This window comes from Planococcus citri, chromosome 5, assembly GCF_950023065.1.
Source record: "Planococcus citri chromosome 5, ihPlaCitr1.1, whole genome shotgun sequence".
NCBI lineage: Eukaryota > Metazoa > Arthropoda > Insecta > Hemiptera > Pseudococcidae > Planococcus > Planococcus citri.
In genome coordinates, this window is record NC_088681.1 from 39,172,959 (window position 1) to 39,195,417 (window position 22,459).

General features: G+C 33.8%; 4 protein-coding genes across 5 annotated transcripts; 1 reads left to right on the forward strand and 3 right to left on the reverse strand.

Moving 5' to 3' along the window:
- Positions 1-282: 282 nt before the first annotated feature.
- LOC135846385 (eukaryotic translation initiation factor 3 subunit A-like) lies at positions 283-5,405 on the reverse strand. The gene is made up of 16 exons (XM_065365459.1): positions 5,190-5,405; positions 4,744-4,940; positions 4,516-4,664; positions 4,292-4,442; positions 4,023-4,223; positions 3,743-3,957; positions 3,498-3,669; positions 2,943-3,428; positions 2,739-2,876; positions 2,452-2,661; positions 2,190-2,366; positions 1,952-2,116; positions 1,685-1,887; positions 1,438-1,614; positions 1,158-1,364; positions 283-1,068 (listed from the first exon to the last, which is right to left on the reverse strand). Exons 1-16 carry the CDS (start codon positions 5,236-5,238, stop codon positions 810-812), a joined length of 3,156 nt encoding a protein of 1,051 aa, XP_065221531.1. The 5' UTR covers positions 5,239-5,405; the 3' UTR covers positions 283-809.
- Positions 5,406-5,874: 469 nt separating this feature from the next.
- LOC135846386 (uncharacterized) lies at positions 5,875-8,551 on the reverse strand. Its single transcript, XM_065365460.1, has 8 exons — positions 8,300-8,551; positions 7,868-8,075; positions 7,469-7,781; positions 7,221-7,392; positions 6,868-7,143; positions 6,558-6,785; positions 6,325-6,484; positions 5,875-6,250 (listed from the first exon to the last, which is right to left on the reverse strand). The coding sequence occupies exons 1-8, from the start codon at positions 8,417-8,419 to the stop codon at positions 6,129-6,131; spliced, it is 1,599 nt and encodes a 532-aa protein (XP_065221532.1). The 5' UTR covers positions 8,420-8,551; the 3' UTR covers positions 5,875-6,128.
- Positions 8,552-8,647: 96 nt separating this feature from the next.
- LOC135846398 (secernin-3) lies at positions 8,648-10,415 on the forward strand. The gene is made up of 6 exons (XM_065365475.1): positions 8,648-8,859; positions 8,925-9,112; positions 9,202-9,401; positions 9,465-9,763; positions 9,832-9,990; positions 10,063-10,415. The coding sequence occupies exons 1-6, from the start codon at positions 8,704-8,706 to the stop codon at positions 10,300-10,302; spliced, it is 1,242 nt and encodes a 413-aa protein (XP_065221547.1). The 5' UTR covers positions 8,648-8,703; the 3' UTR covers positions 10,303-10,415.
- A 140-nt stretch (positions 10,416-10,555) lies between these two features.
- zyd (zydeco) lies at positions 10,556-20,155 on the reverse strand. Of its 2 annotated transcripts, none has more exons than XM_065365473.1 (10): positions 19,869-20,155; positions 15,184-15,378; positions 14,915-15,102; positions 14,666-14,813; positions 12,401-12,502; positions 12,204-12,317; positions 11,806-12,015; positions 11,619-11,720; positions 11,316-11,533; positions 10,556-11,009 (listed from the first exon to the last, which is right to left on the reverse strand). In XM_065365473.1, exons 1-10 carry the CDS (start codon positions 19,885-19,887, stop codon positions 10,905-10,907), a joined length of 1,401 nt encoding a protein of 466 aa, XP_065221545.1. In that variant the 5' UTR covers positions 19,888-20,155; the 3' UTR covers positions 10,556-10,904. The 2 variants fall into 2 exon arrangements, with proteins under 2 accessions (XP_065221545.1, XP_065221544.1); XM_065365472.1 differs by lacking the exon at positions 19,869-20,155 and adding an exon at positions 15,446-16,128.
- Positions 20,156-22,459: the final 2,304 nt, after the last annotated feature.

The following is a 22,459-nucleotide window of genomic DNA, read 5'->3' on the forward strand; positions in this document are numbered from 1 at the left end:
GGCAGTAGGCAGAGGCACCTAGGCCTAGGCATCGAGAGAAAAAACTCAAAAAGTTTGGAAAATTAAATCTGCTTAGAATTCAGATATTTTGACTTAATTTTCCAGTTTCCGCCACTGAAGTGAAGGAGTTCGTTCCGAATTTCGATGATTCAGATTGATCTTTCATATGAATTTCATATTCATTTCATTTAACAATTCATTCAACTTTCAAGTCGATCACTATACTCATTCTACTTATGATACTTTCAACTTTCAAGTAGTTGATAAAAATTATTCGCAAAAAACGGTTTTAAATTTTATTCCAACAAAATACAATTTATTATCAACTACATTTGATATTTTAATAAAAAAATAATTTATAAAAGGGAAAGTGAAATTCAACAAATTAACTTTCCCAAATTAACCTGTAACATTTTCTCTAGGAAAACCTCGTATCATGACAAATTTCATAATCGAAGTCATCAACTTGATAAATAAAACACCAATTTTTTCATATACTTACTCATTTTTACAGGAATGATTTTTTTATAAAATCCAAAATTGATTATTTACTCATAAAGTTGAATAAATTTCACAACATGGAAAATGTACACGCGGATGGATTGATTTCCCAAGAATACTGCTTAGTTGGCGCTGGATTTACTTACAGTACCTAGACTTTCGTGAAATCTTATTTCGGATAAAAATTAATAATTACTCTATACGTCAACTCCTTAACTTCTCGAGTCTCATAATAAATAAATAAACGATAAGTTAAAATTACAAATTAATATTTCATGGCCTTTATGCAGCTAAATTGAATACATAATTCACTCATTAGCTGGTCGAGAAGAACCACCACTACGCCAAGAGCCTGACGTTGATTTATTATCGGCCGGAGCACCTCGTCTCCAAGCTGTATTATCACGGTCTGGTTTTTTCTCACTTCGAGGTTCGTCTGACTTCCATCTACTACCTTCAGCTCGACTAGGTTCAGCTTCGTCTCTAGGTTTATTGCTGCGCCAGTTATCAGAAGATGGAGGCTTTCTCGAGAAATCGTCGTCTTTACGTAATGAGTCTCTAGGCTTTCTGTAAAGAAAAAAAAAATTGAAAAATTGTTCATTGACAGAGATATGGTACAAATTCAATTTGATAGAAATGAAGAAATCAAAACAAACCTATCCCTCATCCTATCATCATTATTTCTACCGTCGTCTTTCATTGATTTACTACGCCAGTCACTCATAGGCTTATCGGAAGCTGGACCTCTTCTGTCATCTGCGCCTCTTCTGTCATCTGCGCCCCTTCTGTCATCTGTGCCTCTTCTCTCATCGTCTCCACGTCTAGGACCAGAATCAGGTTTTCTGTCATCATCTCTAATTCTCCTGAAACGTATAGAATATAAATAATTACCAACGACATTAAAAACTCTCTGCAAATGATTTTCGATTTATGTACCTCTCAACAGGCTTATCGTCAGTTTTCGTCTCTGCTGCTTTAGCACTACGCCAGGTACTCGCACTAGCAGGCTTTTCAGGGGCCGGAGGGCCAGCACGTTCTTGAAGTTTTCTCAATACTTCTTCTTCTCGTTTCCGGGCAATTTCACTTTGTCTGTCCAATTCTTCTCTTTTTGCTCTGAAAAATCAAACAAAAGGTTAACTTAATTCGTACTTCTTTTTCGATATAATTCGTAAATATTACGAACCTCTCTTTAGCTTTTTCTTCTTCGCGTTTTTTACGCTCTTCTTCTTCTTGTTTACGTTTTTCTTCTTGTCGTTTACGTTCGGCTTCTTCTTCGAGTTGTTTAAGATAATCGGCTTTTCTTTTTTCGACTCTTTCTTTCTTACGTTTTTCTAACCGCTCTTTGCGTATTTTATTCAACTCTTTATCGAATTGTTCCAATTTATCCTAAAAAATAAAGGAATTAGATTTCACCGTTGAAGAAGATGATTTAGTTTGGAAATCAATTTACTTTGTAAGTGGAGTATCTTTGACTTTCGAGTTTGGCCAAATAAGCATTTTTATCAACTTCCATACGTTTCAAACGACCTCGATGTTGCAGAGCTAATTTACGTTCTTGTTTCATGGTTTGTATTTTATCTAATTCTTGTTGATGCCAAAATTTTCGATCGACTTCCTGCAAAATACATGAAAGTAAAATCAGTACAGAAAGATAGACAAAATATACTTCAGTTTAAAAATCAACTGACTTGTTTATCTTTCCAAGCTTGTTTAAGCAAAGGTATTTCTTCAATTCTTTTAGCACGTTCGAAATAATCGAGTTTCTTTTCTTGTTGTTTCAGTTTTTGCTGCTGTTCTTTTCGTTCTTTCTGTAGTTCTTCAGCTTCACGAGCAGCTATCTTATCAGCGTCCAAGTTCTTCAGTTCCTGAATATGAAAAAAATTTCATTTATAATAAACATAAACCATCATGACAGAGACGGGTCAAGGAGTCTTGAAAAATAATACTCACGTCTCCTTGTAAATTTTTGAGTAATTTTTGTCCATGAGCAGTCAAAGATATCTGATGCATTTTTTCTTTCAATGTTCGATCGCGGATTTGTTGCAGTTCGTTTTCTTGTCGTTTACGTTCTCTTTCTTCTCTCTCAATTTCCAAACGTTTTTGCTCGGCTATAGCTTGTTGACGAGCTATTTCTTCTAGTTTTTTAGCTTCTTCTTGCTCCTACATAACAAATGAATTCCAGACATTAAATTTACCCGATGACAAATGAAGCGAAAAGAATGGAGTGTTGCACGTACTCTAACGGTGTTCATTTGTTCCAAGTATTCTTTCCTTTCTTCAATGATTTTATGTCTGGCCAAAATACGTTGGTGTTCGATATGTTTGAAGTCATGGTAACGTTGCACCATCGTAGCATGAACTTTCTCTCGATCGCCCTGAAAGAAAAGCCGCCAATTAATCGGGAAATCTAGTTTCAAATTCAAATATTCTCGATTGCGTACCTTGAAGTGATTAGGATTGATAACTTGGACACATCTATTCAACGCCGAGTTCATGTTTACTAATTGATTGCGTATTTGTTCGCTTGGCATGCTTTGGATACTAACACCGTCGAGTTTATCTCCTCCATGAGACTCGGATAAGTCAGCACCGAAGTAAATACACCCTTTACCGTGATCAATTCGAATTTGCATGTCGTTCTGACGAACACATTCGACTAGCAAACGTTCCATATGGAACTGAGTTCCGAAATGCGATAACTGAAGGAGACGAGAGTATGTGATCGTCTCGTAGACTTGGGATGCTTGACGAATGAGGTTTACTAAGGTTACATCTCTCAAAGGAGGTATGTACTGATCGGAGTCTTGCAGTACTTTGATAATATTGTCAACTTTAACGCATAATTGCAACGGATTGAAATTAACTTCGAGTAAATTGTAAAGTTCTTGAAGAGCAGGAGAGGCCATATTTAAAACATTGTAACGAACCTGAAAAATGGACTTCTCAGTGAAAATAATTCTATACTTTGAATGATATTTTCAAAACGAAATACTAACCAAATCCTTCAAAAGAGATGATCGAGTAGGAGGTTGATTCAAAGTTAATAATACTGCCAATTTCTGAGCCTTTTCTAAAGGACTTTTGTCAGTTTCGATAAATCTATCAAATTCCGGATGAGCCGAAGGAAGAGGTATGGACAACGTTGCCAATAATACACGACTCGCCATTCTGCAATGAGAAACATCACGTGAGTATTCCATTAGCGTACATAAATCTAAATCTCTCAAGTAGCAAAATATACTTTTGGAGATCTTCCTGAGTAATATTTTTCTTCATTTCTTTATTCAATTGGAAAAGTTTAAACAGAGCAGCAGCGTGGAAAAGATAATAATTAGGACCAGCTTTCCAAAACACCATAGCCAACTTCTGGTAATAATTAGCCATCATTTTGGGTACAGGAGGCTTTTTCGACATGGTCATCAAATTATGAATATCTTCGGTGGCTTTGTAAGCTTCCTGTAAGTATGAAGAGTGAAAAAATCGGCTCGTGAGTAAATCATACGGTTGATCATTACACAAACCTGCCACAACTCCATTTGAATAGCGTAATCTAATTGAATTAGACGAGTTTCCAAATTGTACTGCTGGGTTTCCGGGCGAGTCAAACTGACGTTTATGGCTTGAGGAGGTAATTTACCAATATCTTCCAAATGTTTGCGAAGTTTATCGCATAGTTTACGAAATTCCGTTTTCCTGTTGTATTTCAAACAAAATTGATATGCCTGGAAGATTTCAATCGTGAATTAGTGAAAAATACAAAAAAAGGAATCAAACACAGAAAGATTAATACCATTCTAGCAATGTCGTGATATAAAGTTTCAACCAGGGTATTAGTACGCAGTAATTCCAAACATTGGCAATACGATTCCCATAAAAATTTAACCCATGGTGTTAAAATTGTACGATCACTCCGGTCTTGAGCACCTTCGCCGCTCACAGCACTAAAATTCAAAACAGGGGTTAGATAAAACATAAGATCCAGTGAAAGGCGAAGTTTTCAGGTAATAATCTTACCTCAATAAAATACTTTCAGGAGTAGCAAGATTATCTAGATCATCAATGTCGATTACAGCTTGATGCGAATGCTCACGAGCCGATTCAGTTCGTTCTTCAGCTGATCTCAAATATCCACGAATGACGTTTTCCAATGATCCAACATTTACCTGAATGCAGAGGGAAAAAATGAAATGATGTAGTACAACGAGTGAAAATACATCATACACCAGGGAAAGGTAAACTTACGGTTTGGAACATATTTCTGTACTGGAATAATCCTTCCTTGGCGATGTGTGATTTCTTCAATTCCACACAAAGGTCCAAGTACTTGAACATAATAGGTTCCAAAATACTTTCGCTCCAGTTGTAAGCCCATTTTTTATTACGAAATACTTCGTAGAGGGTTTCCAAAGCTCGAGCAGGTTTTCCTACTTCGATGAATTCTGCAACAGAAATTCGAAAACAAACATTGATTATGAAGCAGAACAATCGAAGAGAAGTATACGATCGAATCTTATCATTGGAATGAAATGCAGATTTTCCCGGTAAATACACCCCTTTGTGCAAACCATATTTTCAGGAATAGAAAACACTGGTTGTAAGATGACAGGAAGATGATTATAATTGAATTATTTATAAAGAAGTATTATATAAAAATGTATAACAAGTTCAAGAGTATCGTCAAATCTCACCGTTAGCCCGTTTCAAAGCATTTTCTGGTCTTTGGCCGTATCGCGCCATGATTATAGGACAGGATGTTTGATTAGTTTATACGAAATTGTGAACACATAAACGTTGAAACTAAACTTGAAAAATACATATACGAAGATTTAAAATTCACAATAGCAAATTTTTAAGCTAAAAACACCACTACTTCTTCAAGAAACGAAGGAAGATAAAATTTTTATCGTACGTCGCCGTGTTGCGTGTACAAATTTTAATCAAGCATGCGACTACGCCGCTTGCAACGCGCATGCGCAATAATTGACAAAAAATGTTATTGAGAATCGTTTTGAGGAGTAGTTTCATGATGAGGTGAATTCTCTGTTCAAAATTTCGAATTTTCGAATTCAATTTTCGTAATCGTAATGAAAATAATTTTGAGTAATTTTGCTTCACGATGATATTAAAATTCCAAAAATCAACTTCTTGCAATTTTTGTTGTTCTCTGTGTGAAATTTCATTGCAATTTTCTAATACAAAACTTCAATCAAAACTCAAAAGTGAAAAGACCATGAGAAATTTTCTGATACAGAACTTTAATCAAAAGACCATGAGAAATCGATCACGCGATTCCTTCAACAAACCGTGAATAATGATGATAAAATCTGAAAAAATCATCATTTCATTCACGTTTAATAATGTGTACATGAGAAATTAATAGGCTCACACAACAGATATATTTTATAAGAACAGAACACTACAGCTACAGAATCATAAAATTGAAGATCTACATACAAAAATAAAACAGAAACAAAAATTGTAAACATTTAACACTGAAAAGTGCTAGAGGAATTACAGGAAAGCGTTTGATCACAGCAATTTAATACATAACATGACTGGAATGAATTCAATAGTTCAAAACTAATAATTACAATAAACTAGTCGTCACAAAAAATACTTATATATTTTTATAACTTCGACTGAAGCCATTTTCTCAGTTCTCTGCGCAATATTTTACCATTCGTATTCCTAGGTATCTCAGTTATGAATTTTACACCGCCCCTCAACTTCATATGAGGTGCAACTTGTTCTAAACAAAACAAAATGACAAAATATTATAATTTCATAAATCATTTTGAATTTAAAACGTGAACTCAAATTTACCAGCAATATAATCAACCAGTTCTTTTTCGGTAACATCTTTCATTTTTACAACAAAAGCTCTAGGTACTTCTCCGGCAATGTCATCGGGTACTCCAATAACCGCAACATCTTTAACACAAGGGTGTTTCAGAAGTAAAGCTTCAAGTTCAGCAGGAGCCACCTACAATTTACAATTCATTTCGTAAAAATAATCTCGAAAATGTGCATACGAAATAATTCAAGAAATATGTTACTTGTAATCCTTTGTATTTTATCAAATCTTTGATTCTGTCGACGATAAAGAACTCTTCATCATCATTATAATATCCCACATCGCCAGTATGTAGCCAACCATCAGGATCAATTGTGTTTTCGGTTTCTTTCTTGTTATTATAGTATCCTTGCATAATTAATATTCCTTTCACACAAATCTCTCCTTCTTGACCAGATTCCAAAAGTTCTCCAGTATGTATATCAATTACCTTATAATGAAAAGAAAAAAAAATTAATTAAAATTAAAATTCTATACCTGACTTTCAGCTCAAAGTGCAATTTTTAATATACCTTAGCCAATAATCCAGGAAGTAATTTACCAACAGAACCAGCTGTTATGTCAATACCAGGAGGAGCATACGTACAGAGAACTGTTGTCTCAGTCATTCCATATCCTTTGATTACTTTATCCAATTTTAATTTCGTTTTGACTTCATCTTCTATTTCAAAACTCAATGGAGCTGCTCCACATGAGACGTTACGAATCGATGATAAATTGTAATTATTTACAATGGGATGTTTTGCTAAAAATATCATCAAAGCTGGTACTAAAGCTAGATCAGTAACCTGAAAAATAATTCAATATTTCAATAGTACGAGTTCATGAAAAGTATAAGTAGGTAATCCCCAGTATGAAAATTTACTTTGTATTTTTCTATAGCTGCGAGGAATTGTTCGGGATTGAATTTTTTCAAACTTAATATGCATCCACCGGTAACAAAACTTCTGAGCACTAGTAAAACACCATACCCATGAAACATTGGTATTACTGATAAAGTCACTGGATCATAATCAAGAAGCATTTCCTTTTGGAGCCTATAAATACAAAAGGAAATTTTCAAGCCGACAGTTTCAATAGAATTATAGAATAATACAAAATGGGTATATTTACTTCATCATGTTGAACAAATAAATTACACTAATGTTGGATAACATGACGCCTTTTGGTAAACCGGTCGATCCGCTCGAAAACAGAATTAAAGACGTGTTCAGTTCACTTACACTGGGAGGGATATAGTTCAAGGTATTTTTACGAGATAATAAACTGGAGTAATTCAACTTTGGTGGTTTCACATTATCTTCCAGACTTATTATATGTTTGAGACATTTAAACTTTGAACTGCATTGAGTGATTTTTGCAGAACTACTCGAGTCCACGAATAATAAGTGCGGTTGTGTAACATTCATGGTGTGTTCCAGTTCACCTACACATAAGTACAAATGTGAAATGAAATCTATGTACGAATACGATTTATTGCGAGCTCAATTTCTAGCTGATGAACCTACTTACCTATGCTATACGAGGGGTTGAAACAAGCTACTGTTGCTCCGGTGCGAAAAATCGCCATCATAATGACCGGATAGTCGAGTCCATTTTCGCATATAATACCAACGACAAGACCCGGTCTGCATCCTAAAGCTTGTAATTCAGCTGCCAAAATTATACTCTGAGACAGGACTGCTTCGATGGTTAATTTCCGATCGGTTAAAGCATCAATCTGAATGAAATTTCATAAAAAGGATGAATTAATTATGGGTGTTGGCTAAAGATAAGGATTCAAATTTCACTACAGGTGTCATTCAGTTACAAGATAAGATCGACTTCAAAAATGGATAATCTTATCAATTGTTAAATTGAACTGGTTTCTGACCAGTACGATTAACGTGATGAAACATGCAAAACACTTTGACAGCCGGTCTTTCTGCAAATTGAGTTACTTACCATGCATATCGTCGAAATGTGATTCTTGGCTGAATTTTCGATGAATTGATGCAATGGAATATTTATATCAGCCAATAAGCTGGATAATACTGGAGGTCCGCTGATAATTTTTGGGTCCATTTCGAATAAATGCGAGATAATTGACGAAATATTACAACAAATTGATAAACTTAACTACTGATGCAGTTCAACTTGTTCAATTTGTTATCTCCTAATTGGATGGGAGTTTCGATCTAACTCGACCATCGATATATCGAGTAGTCGATTTCAAAATCGACGTGTGGTCTTATCAGTAACCCAATTGTGAATTGATAAGATAAAATTCCGGCGATTTGGAATAATACTTATTTAAACTTAGGTTGTACCTGTAAAATTTTAAATTTTCAGTAAAAATTGACAGAAAAATGGGCCCAGTAAGCTGTGATACGTTCGTGGTTTTACCTTCTCACACTCGCTGTGATACAATGATCTTTGGAAAAAATTCCGATCGTCCTCAAGGAGAAGTACAAGAGGTTGTTTACATCCCTGGTAAACGAAATTCAGAATCCGAACAACTCCAGGTGAGTAATTTATCCCACAAGCATTTCGATGATATATTTTCGAAACTGATCATCGTACTGTTTAGGTCACCTATATAGAAATACCTCAAGTGAAAAATACTCGAGCTGTAATCCTGAGTAAACCAGCTTGGATGTGGGGAGCAGAAATGGGAGCTAACGATTTAGGAGTAATTATCGGTAACGAGGCTGTTTACACTAAACTCGAATCTGACAAAGATAGAGAAGAAAAATTACTCGGAATGGATCTAGTAAGGTAAACACAATTTTACCCGCAGTCACTCGAATGATTCAAAACTATAACTAATCAAATTCATATACATAATTATCTGAAAACTAATGTAGACTCGGACTCGAAAGAGGTTACTCAGCTGAACACGCTTTAGATACGATTACAAATTTACTAGAAACTCACGGTCAAGGAGGACCTTGCTCAGACACAGATCCAGATTTCACTTACCATAACTCGTTTTTAATTTGCGATTCGAAAGAAGCCTGGGTATTGGAAACTGCCGGTCATTTATGGGCTGCTGAAAAAATCACTGGTACTTGGCTGCTATTTCAAACTGTCGAGAATTTCATCATCTAATGTTATATTATAATTCTAGAGGGATTCAGAAACATATCCAACTGTCTATCGATCACCACAAATATCGATAAAATGGCTCCAAATCTGAAAGAATACTGCGTTGAAAAGAAATTATGGACTGGACTCGGTGAATTCAATTTCAAAAAAATCATCGGCTCTGGTGGAGACAATGATCGATACATAAATGGTCGAAAACTATTACAAGAACTTTCCACTAGTCAGAAATTCACTGTAGAGGATATGATGAAAGTCCTACGAGATAAACCATCTGGTATCAATCGTTCGTACAATGATCCTTTCGCCACAGCAGCATCCCAAGTACATTAATTCATCATAATATATACCACATTCTCAATCGAACTACCCTTCTAATAAACATATTTTAGATTTCAGTTATATCGAAATTTTCTAATAAATTCAACTGTCATTATTTCACCGCCACCCCAGATCCGAGTATATCGTTATTTAAACCGTTCCTATTCGCTAATGGAAATTCTAACTGTGATTTAACCACCAGTCCGAGTTACGAACAAGATCCAGCTAAAGTAAGAATATCTTTTGTGATAAATTTGGTTTTCTGAAAAACTTGTTACATTATTTTTGTTTTTCTCGTGTAGAGCATTCCCAGGTTTAAATTCAGAGTCGACAGAGCTCATGCTTTGTATTCCAAGCATCGAGATGCTGTTAAATCTAATAAAATAACTCATCAGTTGTTGAACGAGGTAAGGAAATTCGAAAAGGATCAAATCACCGAATTGGATTCTCTTCTGCTTCAGTACTCTCGTGAATTTGATCCGAATCTCATCAATCGAGTTTTCGAACAAAGTGTCCAAAAAGAAATTTCATTTTACGAATGAAGGATTTTTCATTTGTTTCGCATTTAATTATTCATTCTACTTGTTACCATTTTTATGTGATTTTTTTCATGTTCGCTTTATCGATTAAAATTAATTACGAGATGTTTACAAAATTCAGTTTTATTTCGTTCAAATTTACGTTTTTCAGGTATTACTTCCTCCCTCTTTTCCGAGCCCTATCCATTTTCTAGTCAAAGTCGATTGAAGCTACCCAACTTTTTTCGATCAACCTTGAGAACAAAATCACCAATAATTTAAAAAATTTTCCTCGTTTTTATTTCACGCTCATTTAAATATTTTGTAATTTTTTTTACATTCGCTTATCTATTATCACTATATCATGAATTTACTTAATAGATAGGTACATACGTAAAAATAACCATTACGTATACGAAAACAAACTAATGTAATATTTCTACAAAAACTCAGCATCATAAATAACATTTTTTTTTGTAAACTCGAATTGAATAAAAAAGAGACCAGCTAACTGATGATAAAGTGTTCTAAATAGTTAATATTAATAAAACACGACTTTAAATCTTACGAACGACAAAATAAAAAAAAGATTATTCAAATTAAGTTATTTTGTACAATGGGACGTTTCAATCTGGACACGTAGGTAAATTGACTTCGAAGAATACGTTTAATTCGATCAATGTAGCGAGTACCAAAAATATGATGTACATTAACAAGCACGCGTATCCAACCTAAAAATACACACAAATCTATTAAAGGGAGATTACACTTAAGAATAAAAGAATGGTTTTAGGCGAATTTCCCGTTTCGAATTTGTCTAAAAGTCTACTTTGAATAATTCATAAAATGAAACAGCCATCCCACCATATTTCTATTTTTAACCTTTGATGATGATTGATTGAAGGAAAGAGTTTCAGAATTTGCGAAGTGCAGATACCTACATTTATAGAATGGGAGGGGTATTTTGGCTGAAAATATTACAAAATCGAGTCTCCAGTGGTTCCTAGTTCCCCCTATTTTTGAAAAACATCGTTTACCTTTTTATCAAGTTTGAATTTATTTACAGCGAATGCGCAGTAGAGAAGTAGTAAAGTTGATAACAGTGAAATGGCGCTGTACTCCAATCCTCTGGAATTAATACTGACTACATGAGGACCAGGACTAGCCGTTTTTATGAGCCATGGTAAACCCAAACATAACAATATGTCGAATGTATTCGATCCTAATGAGTTACTAATTCCCATACTTCCATGTCCTGCAAAAAAAATTTTTTTAGCAAAATAGGTACTTTATTATTGGCCATGTAGGTACTGAGAGAGAGTAGGTAAATCGATGATCACCTTGTTTAGCGACTATCACACTAGAAACAGCTTCTGGTACACTGGTTCCAGCAGCTAGAAATGTGATACCCATCACAGAATCGGGAATTTTCAATGTATCACCTGGAAATACACAACGGAGTAGAGTAATTAATTCGATGGTTCGATTTTTTACCACATTAATGTCCATTGAAGTTTAGATATTGACCTATTATTGTAATCATCCAGGCAACAACGTAAGATAAACTTCCAATCCACACGATACACATGATGAAAGTCAACGGGAACCAATTTTTGAACTTTTTGTGAGTACAGTCAGGTATGGTGAAAAGAAAGACGATATGAATGGGTAAAATCAACACCCATACGCATATCTTGAACCACGTGGGTTTGGCTGGATACCCAAGTAATCCTAAAACTGAGTAAATTTTCATTGAAATTAATTGACCTCGCGTTAATGTGATCAATAATTAGGTAGGTACATATTTTAGTTAAGTCGTATCGTAGTATTTCTATGTGTTTATGTTTCAGGTTAGTTTTCTAATAAGAAGTTCTACGCAAATTATTTAATTAGAATACACAGATAGGGGTAGGTGACGAACTCACTTCCATCACTTTCCTCTGTATCTTCGTTGGAACAAGTGTTGACAATAGTTCCATTTTGTTGTGGATTAGTTTGCGTAGAATCAATATCTTTGGCTGGCTGTTTTTCACAAGATTCTGTGAAGGGGAAAAAATAGCAGATAAGATTCAATATTTAAGTAGGTACTCGAGGATTAAATTGGATTTCAGCCTCAGCATACCTAGATTATGTTCATTTTTAGGTTTCAGATCGTTGGATTTTTTTTCATCGTCTTTCAAGTCACCGCAAATAAATCTCTGGATTTTCTTGTCCCAATACATCACTGTAAAATAATTTCAAATTAGTTGACTGATTTTGATTTACGATTTGGGTAAGGATTTCCAAAGCTTCCTTACACATTTTTTTTCCTAAAGAGCATGCAAAAATACATCACAAAAATTTAAGTTGCTCAAGTGCATTTTTCGATTTTCTGGCTACTCTTTGAAAATAAAATTTGAGGCATGAAACGCGCATAGATAAATTAAAACGTTATCAAATTGACTGAGAAAGCTGAAATTTGGAACGTAGGTAAAGTACCTACCTATTTTCAACTTCACAAATTGATTGGAAACAATAAAGAAGCGTTTTGATCAGTTCTAGAGCCTCCAGCAGATGACAAATGTTATGGTTCTGAATCGTCAGAAACCGATTTTGTCAATCAAACTAGCTTGAAATCATCTCCAATCGGCTCATCACATTGAAATTGTGGAAAAAAATAATTTTTAGCTCCTCAACTTTCATTTTGTAAAATTTTGTGGAAATTTCAATTTTCAAAAATCTGCTGGAGGTTCCAAAACTGCTCAAAACGCTTTGATAACAATTTCAATCGATTCGGAGGGTTGAAAATAATGTGTACATATATCAATTTTTAGCTCTCTAGGTCAATTTGCTAAAATTTTGATTTTTTTTTTTACATTTTAGTCAAAATTTGATTTTTAAAAATTCACCAAAAATCGAGAATTGCACTTTAGTACCGGAAATGTTGATTGGTGAACAGGGATGAACCAAAGTGGGGGGGGGGCAAAATCGCTAAAAATGCCAACTCTTGTTACCAAAATTCCCAACTTCACCCGTTAAAATTTTACAGGCGTTTTCTTTTCATTCGTGAGCTTAAAGACAAGGTAAAATATATTTAATTTTGGAAAAGACAAACGAATTGGCCCAAGCAAAACGAGTGCAAAAATTGAAAATTATAATTTCAAAAAATAAAAAAAAACTATGCACCTATATTTTCAGGCCAGGAGTTCAATCTATATTTTTTTGGCTTCAAAATTTTGGAATTTGAACGATGATTTTATTAATAGAAATTTTAATTTCGAAATTGAAAATCAAACGGGCACGAGCGAAGCGAGTTCGAAAATTCGTATTTTGAGTTAATTACGTAGGCATTTTTGAAAGTAAAAAGTCAGTTTTCCCACCCTTGGAATTCTTAAAACTTTAAAATTCATTTACCTAAATTTTCCTGTTTCAACATTTGACGATCAATTTTTTAAATCCAGTAAATTTTTAATCTTTCTTCAAAATGTTTGTACAATTTTTCAATTTTGTCAACATCATAAAATCTGCCAACTTTTGGTCAATTATTCAATTTATTTTGAAAAATTTCACCTACGTTATAAAAATTATAAAATTTTGCTGTTTTTCGCAGTCAATTTTTCAAAATTTTTTGAAAAATTTCACTTACGTCGTCAGTTGGCATTTTCAAGCAGTTTTAAACAGTTGGAAATCCTTATCAACATTTAATGCTTTATTGTGTTAATTTATTTACTTAGTTGTTTTTATTTGCTATCAAGTTGGTAAAATGGCAGCTTTGATAACTTCCACCAAAAAAAAACAAATTTTTTCAACTTTTCCAACTTTCTAGATGATTGAGGGAAGGGGGTAAGGTGCCTCCTGCCCTCATTGTTTTTGTCCCTGATAGTGATGCATTTTTGCATAATCCCCATTGACAGAATATCTCAAAAATAAAGCTTCATAGAAAACCTAATTGATATCGAATTTTTCGTAGGTAGGTAATAAAAAAATAAATTCTCAAGTTTTACGAATTTCGTTCAAAATATGTTAAAAATGAAACCTTTTAGGAAAAGTTAATCACATTCTGCAGATGGAAAATTCACGTCCCATATAGTTCTCTTTTTCTTCATTTTTTTTCGTATTCTTTTTAAACATGTGTACTAAATTGTTCACAACAAAAAACTTGAAATCTTTGTGGATTAAACTTTATAAATTTTACTTCAAGTATTTTAAAACGAGAGTTATCAAAAAAAAAAAAAAAATGAATGAATTACATGCTCTAAAAAGGAAACTGTAAGTATGTTTTGACAATTTTACTAACTTTATTCTGTTTTGTAAGACTCTTGAAAAAATAATTTTTTATAGCGATGGAAAATTTGAAATTATTCTTCTAAATTTTTTCAATAAAAAAAAATGGAAAAAATCAACGTACCCGCAATATAAACAAAATACAACGACACCAATAACAACGCTTCTGACCACTGAACGATTTCATCGTGAATAATACAAATTAGTATGGTGACCGTGATACCATAAGCGACACAATCTCTAGTCAGAGGCCACCAGTGTAAAGGCACTACCTAATAAAATGGAAAATCGAGCACATGTATTCGTACAAAATATAGGTAGGTAATTTACCGAGTACATAGATACTATAGACAGATAATTCAAATTTCCATACCGTAATCGCACATAAACCGCAACAGGCAGCGATAGCTAAAATATTAAAAACGGCGCTTCCTACAATCGTGCCTACACCGATATCACCTTCCGTAATGAAAGTTCCGATCACATTTACGAATAATTCTGGAGCCGAAGTTGCCGCAGCCATGAACGTGGCTCCGGCCACATCGTTTGACATATTTAAAGCTGTAAGACGAAAAATATAAACGAGTGAAAATCAAGCATCCAGAAAGAAAAGATGAGTAGGTCAGTATGAATGGATCTTACCTTTGCATATTTTTTCTACAGCAGGAACAAAGTATTTGTCACAAACTACAGCTAAGGCTACAAATAGGTAAAGGGATGCGCAGATGTGAAAAGCTATAGCTCCTTTGAGCCTCTCCTCCGGCGTAAATATATCCGGAGGAAAGTCATCGACGGCTGGTAAGGTACAATTGATACGCCTTACACTCGCGCTATAACCTGTAAAGGCAAAGAACAAAATAGACAAATTATTGGAAAAAGTTGCAATTTTAGAAGATTAATTTACCTGCATCGGAGTCACTCATATTTTTTTACAAAGACTATACTTCACACTATACGAAGCACCTACTCGTACTTGGCAGGAAAAATACATGTACGTGTTTTTGACACCATTGCTATTCGTACAAGGGAATTTTTTTTACTATCGTTACTTCGGAGAACTGACCAACACCAACTAACAAAATCGCATAGTTGATTTTTTTTCTTCTTGATTTTCTGAATGGACATTTTTATATGTTCGAGTATGCTGAATGGAATACACCATGTCATTGCTATCGTTTACACGACGAGGTGTCCTGTCCACTTGATGATATTACTTATTACCATAATATCTACGAACCCACAGCTAAATATCGAAACTTTGAAACCCCCCGAGATGTTTGGAAATATGAGTAAGGATGATAAGTGTTTAATGTAATAAAAAATTAAAATGCCCTTAATCGAAACTTCCTGTTTAATTCAATATTAATTTAAAAGTTCGCGATGCGCCGAGTTTTTCTTTTCTTTTTTATATTTTTTATTTTAACCCAGCGCTCGTATAGGCTGCAAAAATTATAATTGCGCGACGAAAACACTCAATTTCTTATTTTATAGCCATGCCAGTCTAATTCTCTTCAAAGTAACCGAAATTTATTTTTATTCGCAGGAAATTTCCACGAAAACAGTATAGTACGTCGTTTCGCGAACACAAATTTCACTGGGTGGGAGGTAGGGAAAAGGGCTTGAAAAACTAAAACTTAGCCATCGCGTCATAAAAAGCGCTCTAGTGATAATCACTTTTCATATGTACATATGTTTGGCCCGCATGATTTCATCATCACCCTTGGCCTTTTTCCATTGTCGACTTAATTACGCAACAGGCCAAATTTTCAACAGTTTATCTACATGTTTGATAATGTCAAAAAAAACATTACAAGTTGTGTATGTTTTTCCGAGAATTTTTTTTTTCGCGGAGGACACTTTACGAGTTGTCAACATTTTTATAGGTATAGGTAAAAGGTATAAATGTGATAATTTTTTTAGTTTCATACAGGAAATGAAACGAATACAAAATATTCGTAAGTACCTGATATCTTATGAACTTTTTGGAATTTGTGTGAAAATAAGAAACCCACAGAGGTAAATGAACTGAAGCATAGAGCAACATTTAGAGCGAATTTTGAAAATTTAATCAATATTGATCATTTTTATGGAAATTTTTCTTACGAAAGATGGAGTTTTTTTTTAATTTCACAAGAATCTAAACAGACCAAAATTTTTTTTTCAACTACATAGAACAAATAATTTTGGTATTTTAACCTCAGGTGTAGGTAAGTACTTCAGCATTTGACTCATTGAAAATGTAGGTATGAGAAAACAGGTTGAAATTGTATGATCTCATGATTCAGGTAGAAGTACCTATCAAAAATGCTCTCACTTCATTTTTAATCGCAGTAGAGCCGGATCAGACAGGCCAAAAAACAGAGATCGAAGAGTATTTTGTCATCGAATACCTAATTTAGAATTTTCCATTTCAATTTTTTCAACATTTCAAATTGAAAAATCGACCTTCCATAAAATAAGAAATTAAGTACTCATTCGCTCATAATTATATGTACCAATACCAATTCATTTTTGAGCGACCAATGGAGTGGAGCTCCTTTCCTTCATTAGAATAATACCACTTTTCAGCAGTACATATTTTGGATTTGAACAGGCACAAAAAGATTTTGAAAATATGTGCCTAAATCGATCGAATGGGCCACAAATTTTTAGCAAATCTGAGTTTATAGGTGCTGAATTTCATTTTCATCAACTTGGAGCATTTTTTATAATTATAACACTAGAGTACCTATTCAAAAATCTGCTGGAGGCTCTAGAACCGTTTTGAAGACATCACCGATCAACTCAGGAGATCGAAAATAGAGTATGAAACAAATCTCAGCTTTCTAGGTCAATTTGGTGAGATTTTTTGATTTTTCCCCATTTTCTGGTCAAATTTGAATGTTCAAAAATTCACCGACAGTCGGCGAATGAATTTCAGCATCTGACATGTTAGGTACCTACTTATTTTCAAAAGGGAAAAACAGGGTCTGATCAGATCAAAAAAATGGCTATGTCTGAGCCGAAATACGTACGATAAAACGTGTTATTGTAGATCAGTTTGATTAGATCTGATCACTTTGGGGAAAAAAGTAATTTTAGTAACCAAAAAAGTAAAATAAAATAAAATAAAATACAAGAGCAAAACATTTTGGTGTAGGAAACATCCCCTCCCTCCTCCTCCCTAAGAAAACACATACACCCATAAGTTGAATTGAATTTTATGATAAAAAATTAATATTACCAAACAAAACATTTGAATTGAAATTTAATAATGAAACTTGATTAAAACTTTGACAATTTTAGCAATAAAAAGCAGGACTCAATTTTTAGCAATTTTTGGCAATATGACACGACCATTTTTGGTTATTTTGACAAAAGGCAACACTTCCTGCTATTTTTAATAAAGAGCAAGACTTGAACAATTTTAGCAATTTTTGGCGAAAAATTCTTTTTTACACTTTTTGCTGAAATTTTGTGGCAAAAGAGCCAGACTTTTCGACAAGTTTTGGCGATTCCCAACAAAAAAGCAAGACTTTTAGGTACCTAACCTTCGCAAAAAAGTGAATCTTTTTGAGACTGTGGCATAATTTCATTAAAAGGCACGGTTTTCTAACCTTAATGCTGAAATGGCAATGTAGCTCGTTAAAAAAGAATAAAGAAGTACAGTACATTATAGGTATGATATATCTACTTATATTTTGGAATTATTATCATTCTTTCATTTTTTCTTCAAAAAGTAAGGCCATGATTTCAGAAAATAATTATTAAAAAAAGTAACTTTAGTTACCAAAATTTTGAAAAAGTAGCCTTGTGATTAATTCTGTTCAGACTACTTTGATCAGATCAGATCTGCATATTCTCAACACTCAATTTGATTTATAAATAGGTAACCAGAATCCAGATTTACCTGATTAGATCTGATCAGATGAAAATGGATCAGATCAGATTTAATAAGTAGGTAATATTTCTCCTAGATTTTCTTATTTTCCACCATTAATTTCTGTATTTGTTTCTATCGTCTCACACCCTTACAAAATAAAGCAATTGTGAGATTTATTGTTAAAATTCGAGAAAACTAGAAAGTCTTTTGTCTTGCCAGCTATTGAAAAAAGACCAAAATATGCACTAAGACTTTTTTTCAATATCTAATTCAATTTAACCTCCAGCAGAATTTCATTTCGGGCTCTTTTTTTCGAATGCATTCTCATTGTCAGTTCATTTTTAATTCCAAGACAATAAATAAATTTCAAACTTTGAATGTTCATTAATTTCTCATTCTGCATGTACTTAGTACTTACTTGTACCTTATCTATTTTTTGCCTCCCGTAATCCCTACACCCCACGCTTTTTTATTTTTAACACACAAACTGCAACTTTCATTGCCAGTGCCCTATTAAAAATGTCGAGGAATTATGATTAAAACGTTGCATCAAACGTGGGGTCACCACTGCACAAAAACAGCTCGCTTATTTTTCAATTAAAATTCATTATCTATCGCGTGCAAATAATCTTGATATTCGCACAAGTTGATAATTGTGTAATTTTTCTTTCAATTTATGTCAGCACCTACTAGAACGTACATATATTTCAGATTCAGATTGGTATGACTTGATTTGTTTTTCATTATTCGCATACCTCGAGACATTCCAACGAATTTATAAAATCTCGGTTTTAATTTCTAACATTTTTCGATCATTTTTATAGCCTAAGGAGATGAAGTTTACGAGGAGAAGAATTCATGACATACTGGCACCTAGTGAAAGATACGATAAATAATGACTTAATTAGACTAAAAATTTGAAGAGCCATTTTTAAGAACCAATCAAATTGGAAGGAGGAGAGGAGACAAGTCACAACAACTACGTAACTATTCGTCGTTATTATTTTCAAAAAAACACCTGTTTGTTCAGTTCTACAGCAAATCGACAAAAATCTCAAACGAACACTTCGATTCTCCAACTACAGACACCTTTTAAAATATCGATAAATGATTGATTTCACGCAAATTCCTCCCCCCCCCTCTTCAAAAAGAAAATAGCATCAACATCGGTTCATTCAGTAAACACCAAATAGGTAAATATCGCAACACAATGCCACACTCACGTGCAACAACGCCCCAATAGAGTATGTAATTTGTTTCATAAAACTCTGAATTTTTTTTTCAAATTGTTTACAGCTTTAATCATTTAAGTACAATGAAAACGTCCGTGCACATTGAAACACAATTAATGGCAATACATAATAAAACAGCAAACTGATGAACAAACAAGGCACCATCACACGAAGCAAAGCTCACCCATTCGCAATTCACATGGATAGGTAAGGTATATGCAAAATAAAATTACCTCCAGGACTCAGACTCATGTCTTATGTCCATCCAGGAGATCTGTGAAGCGAACACGATAACAGCACCACTTTCCAAAACGGTTTAAAATCACCGACCAATAAAAACAAACTTCACCGGACGAATATCATGGTCGATACCGGTAGTTGATGAAAAAAAAAAGTCAACACTAGTTCCTTAACAGGAAGCCATGGTTGATTAAAATGATAAAATATCTACGCCGATATACGAATACGAGGATGAGACACAGCACTCGGCGCAACTACAGGGCACAGGATACAAAATATAACTGTCCGATCTGCGGCCATTGGGTTGTCCGTTAATCGACTCCTCGGTCCTCGAGCCAGGGTCAATTATCAGACCATTTTAAACGCAACGTTTTTCATTGAATCTAATCCACGTTTGAATAAGTATTAATGATATAATGATTAAGAGGAATTGAGAGCTATATGACATAGCTGTCATTTTGCCACACTCTTTTCCTCCCCCTTCTTAACATGGCGAATATTTTCTATTCGGGCAGTGGCAGATGAAGTGATCCGGATATCGATGCGACGATCGGAAACATTGACATTCTATACTGACAAATAAGTAGTCTGAAAAATTGAAAACATATCAAATCATTTACGTTCAACTGTCAATTGTTGATATTCCGATCATAATTTTTCAATGACTTCATTTTTGGTTTGAATTTGATGAGGAATACTTAAGTAACGTTTAAATTTTGTGAAAATTGTTAAAAATGGATGAATTTACAGAAAAAGAATTCAAAATTGCAAATACGTATTTTCTTTGAATTGAAGAGCTCTATTCCAAAGTGGGTTAAGTCATTTTCAAAAAAAGCACGTTTCTCGGAGATTTTTACTTCAAAAGTGAGTTAATTCATCGATTTTTCAAAGTGATTTTTTCTACAAGCAATTGTTCTATGCCCAAAGAAAGGAAAGGTGCACCGACCTTTCGAAACAGAACAAATTTTAGTAACAAAAATTTTAAACGCATTTTTTGGTGAAAAAAATGACTTAACCCACTTTGGAATAGAGCTCTTCAATTAAATTCAGTCTCGAACTCGGGTATAATCATCATCCGAATGAAATTTTTTGTACCTATCTAAATTCGAATAAAGATTCACGTTATTTTAAAGCTGATTATAGACTAACTTCAATTTCATAGTATCCCATTTCGCGAATACGATCCAATAAAAATGTACAATGTACAACATAAAGTTCAATTTAAATACACACAAATATCTCAGTCTTCTCGAAGATGACCTAGGCAGATGACACGTTAAATTGCTTATTTTCAATAAACGGTCATCCGCAGCGCCTTCAACATTCATTGTTTAAAATTGATATTAATTTTCTCTCGCCTCATCTTTTTCACTTTTTCAAGCGCACCTCGATTTTTAAACTTGTTATCAACTATTTAAATTCATTCAAGTATAATATTGAATACTCAGTTTAACTACATATAAATGGTCAATGGTCAATAACCTCGACCACGAGGGTTTACCTATACATATCAAAAGCTTACACTCATTTCCGGGATTTTTCCACCCAACGATACTAATACCATTCTTTTTGTTTCATTTTACGGACGATAGGTAGGTATACTTACTGGAAATGAATGCTTGGAATTTTTTCGAATTTTGATTTTTTTGTGATGAGTTTATTTCATCGAGTGAAAGTGTTTTTTCAACTTTTTCAACGGATACGTAAAAATAGGGGTCAAATGGGTCAACTTCACCAATCAAAACTTTTTTCATGTTTTAAATAAAAAAATCGCATTTTTTCGCAAACTTTCAATTTTTTTAAATCGACTTTACGAAATATGAAATAACGCCATCCAAATTTTTTAATATGTATGTTGTTCAGCATGAATAGATTGTCCATACCTAATAAATATTGTTTTCATAATTTTTGAGAGTCGGAACGATATTCGAGCTAATTTTTCGTACGAAAAAAAGTAGCAACATTGATTTTTAAGATATCACCAAAAAGTCTTTCAAAACCTCTAACTATTGATTAAAGTTCCATTTTTGTAGGTATCGCGGTTATCAAACTATCCACTGCTGAAATGGATGATATTTCAAGTTCACCGGATACTTTGACACCCCCTAGCAGCCTTTAAAAAAGGGCTAGAGGGCTGTGATTTGCGCCATTGGTCCTTCCTTTGGCAACTCTTTTTACAGGAAAAATTTCAAAAAAAATCGCCGACCCCCCCCCTTACCACTTCTTGGTCGAATTGACGTGGAATGGCCCGCGTATAAAGCCACGTTTTCGAGTTGATCCTCTTTATGTACATATTTGCTGGCAGATAATAAATTTAAAAAACGAGATGACGATCAAGGATTACGAAAGATGAAGGATTACGAACGATGGGTGTAAAAAACAATTAATATTGCTATTTTGAATAATCTCGAGAGTTTATGCAAATAATAACGTCGCGTCGAAGATACATATTTCAAACAAAGGGTTAATTCGAATGAATTATTTTTAGATGCAATCAAGTTTTTTAATACCTAGCTAGTATAGGCTACACTAGGTTTCCAAATTGCCAAAAAAATATACCACGAAAATTTAGAATTGCATAAAA

Excerpts from the sequence above, each read along its gene's own strand:
- LOC135846385 (XM_065365459.1), bottom strand. The coding sequence starts at position 5,238 with ATGGCGCGATACGGCCAAAGACCAGAAAATGCTTTGAAACGGGCTAAC. Across the intron at positions 3,958-4,022 it reads TTCAAATGGAGTTGTGGCAG|GAAGCTTACAAAGCCACCGA; the intron begins GTTTGTGTAATG and ends TCATACTTACAG. Across the intron at positions 3,429-3,497 it reads CATCTCTTTTGAAGGATTTG|GTTCGTTACAATGTTTTAAA; the intron begins GTTAGTATTTCG and ends TCCATTTTTCAG.
- LOC135846398 (XM_065365475.1), top strand. The coding sequence starts at position 8,704 with ATGGGCCCAGTAAGCTGTGATACGTTCGTGGTTTTACCTTCTCACACT. Across the intron at positions 9,113-9,201 it reads CTCGGAATGGATCTAGTAAG|ACTCGGACTCGAAAGAGGTT; the intron begins GTAAACACAATT and ends AAACTAATGTAG. Across the intron at positions 9,991-10,062 it reads ACGAACAAGATCCAGCTAAA|AGCATTCCCAGGTTTAAATT; the intron begins GTAAGAATATCT and ends TTTCTCGTGTAG.
- zyd (XM_065365473.1), bottom strand. Across the intron at positions 12,318-12,400 it reads TAAAAATGAACATAATCTAG|AATCTTGTGAAAAACAGCCA; the intron begins GTATGCTGAGGC and ends TCCCCTTCACAG. Across the intron at positions 12,016-12,203 it reads TACAGAGGAAAGTGATGGAA|TTTTAGGATTACTTGGGTAT; the intron begins GTGAGTTCGTCA and ends AAATTTACTCAG.
- LOC135846386 (XM_065365460.1), bottom strand. The coding sequence starts at position 8,419 with ATGGACCCAAAAATTATCAGCGGACCTCCAGTATTATCCAGCTTATTG. Across the intron at positions 8,076-8,299 it reads ACATTTCGACGATATGCATG|ATTGATGCTTTAACCGATCG; the intron begins GTAAGTAACTCA and ends AATTTCATTCAG. Across the intron at positions 7,782-7,867 it reads CAACCCCTCGTATAGCATAG|GTGAACTGGAACACACCATG; the intron begins GTAAGTAGGTTC and ends ACTTATGTGTAG.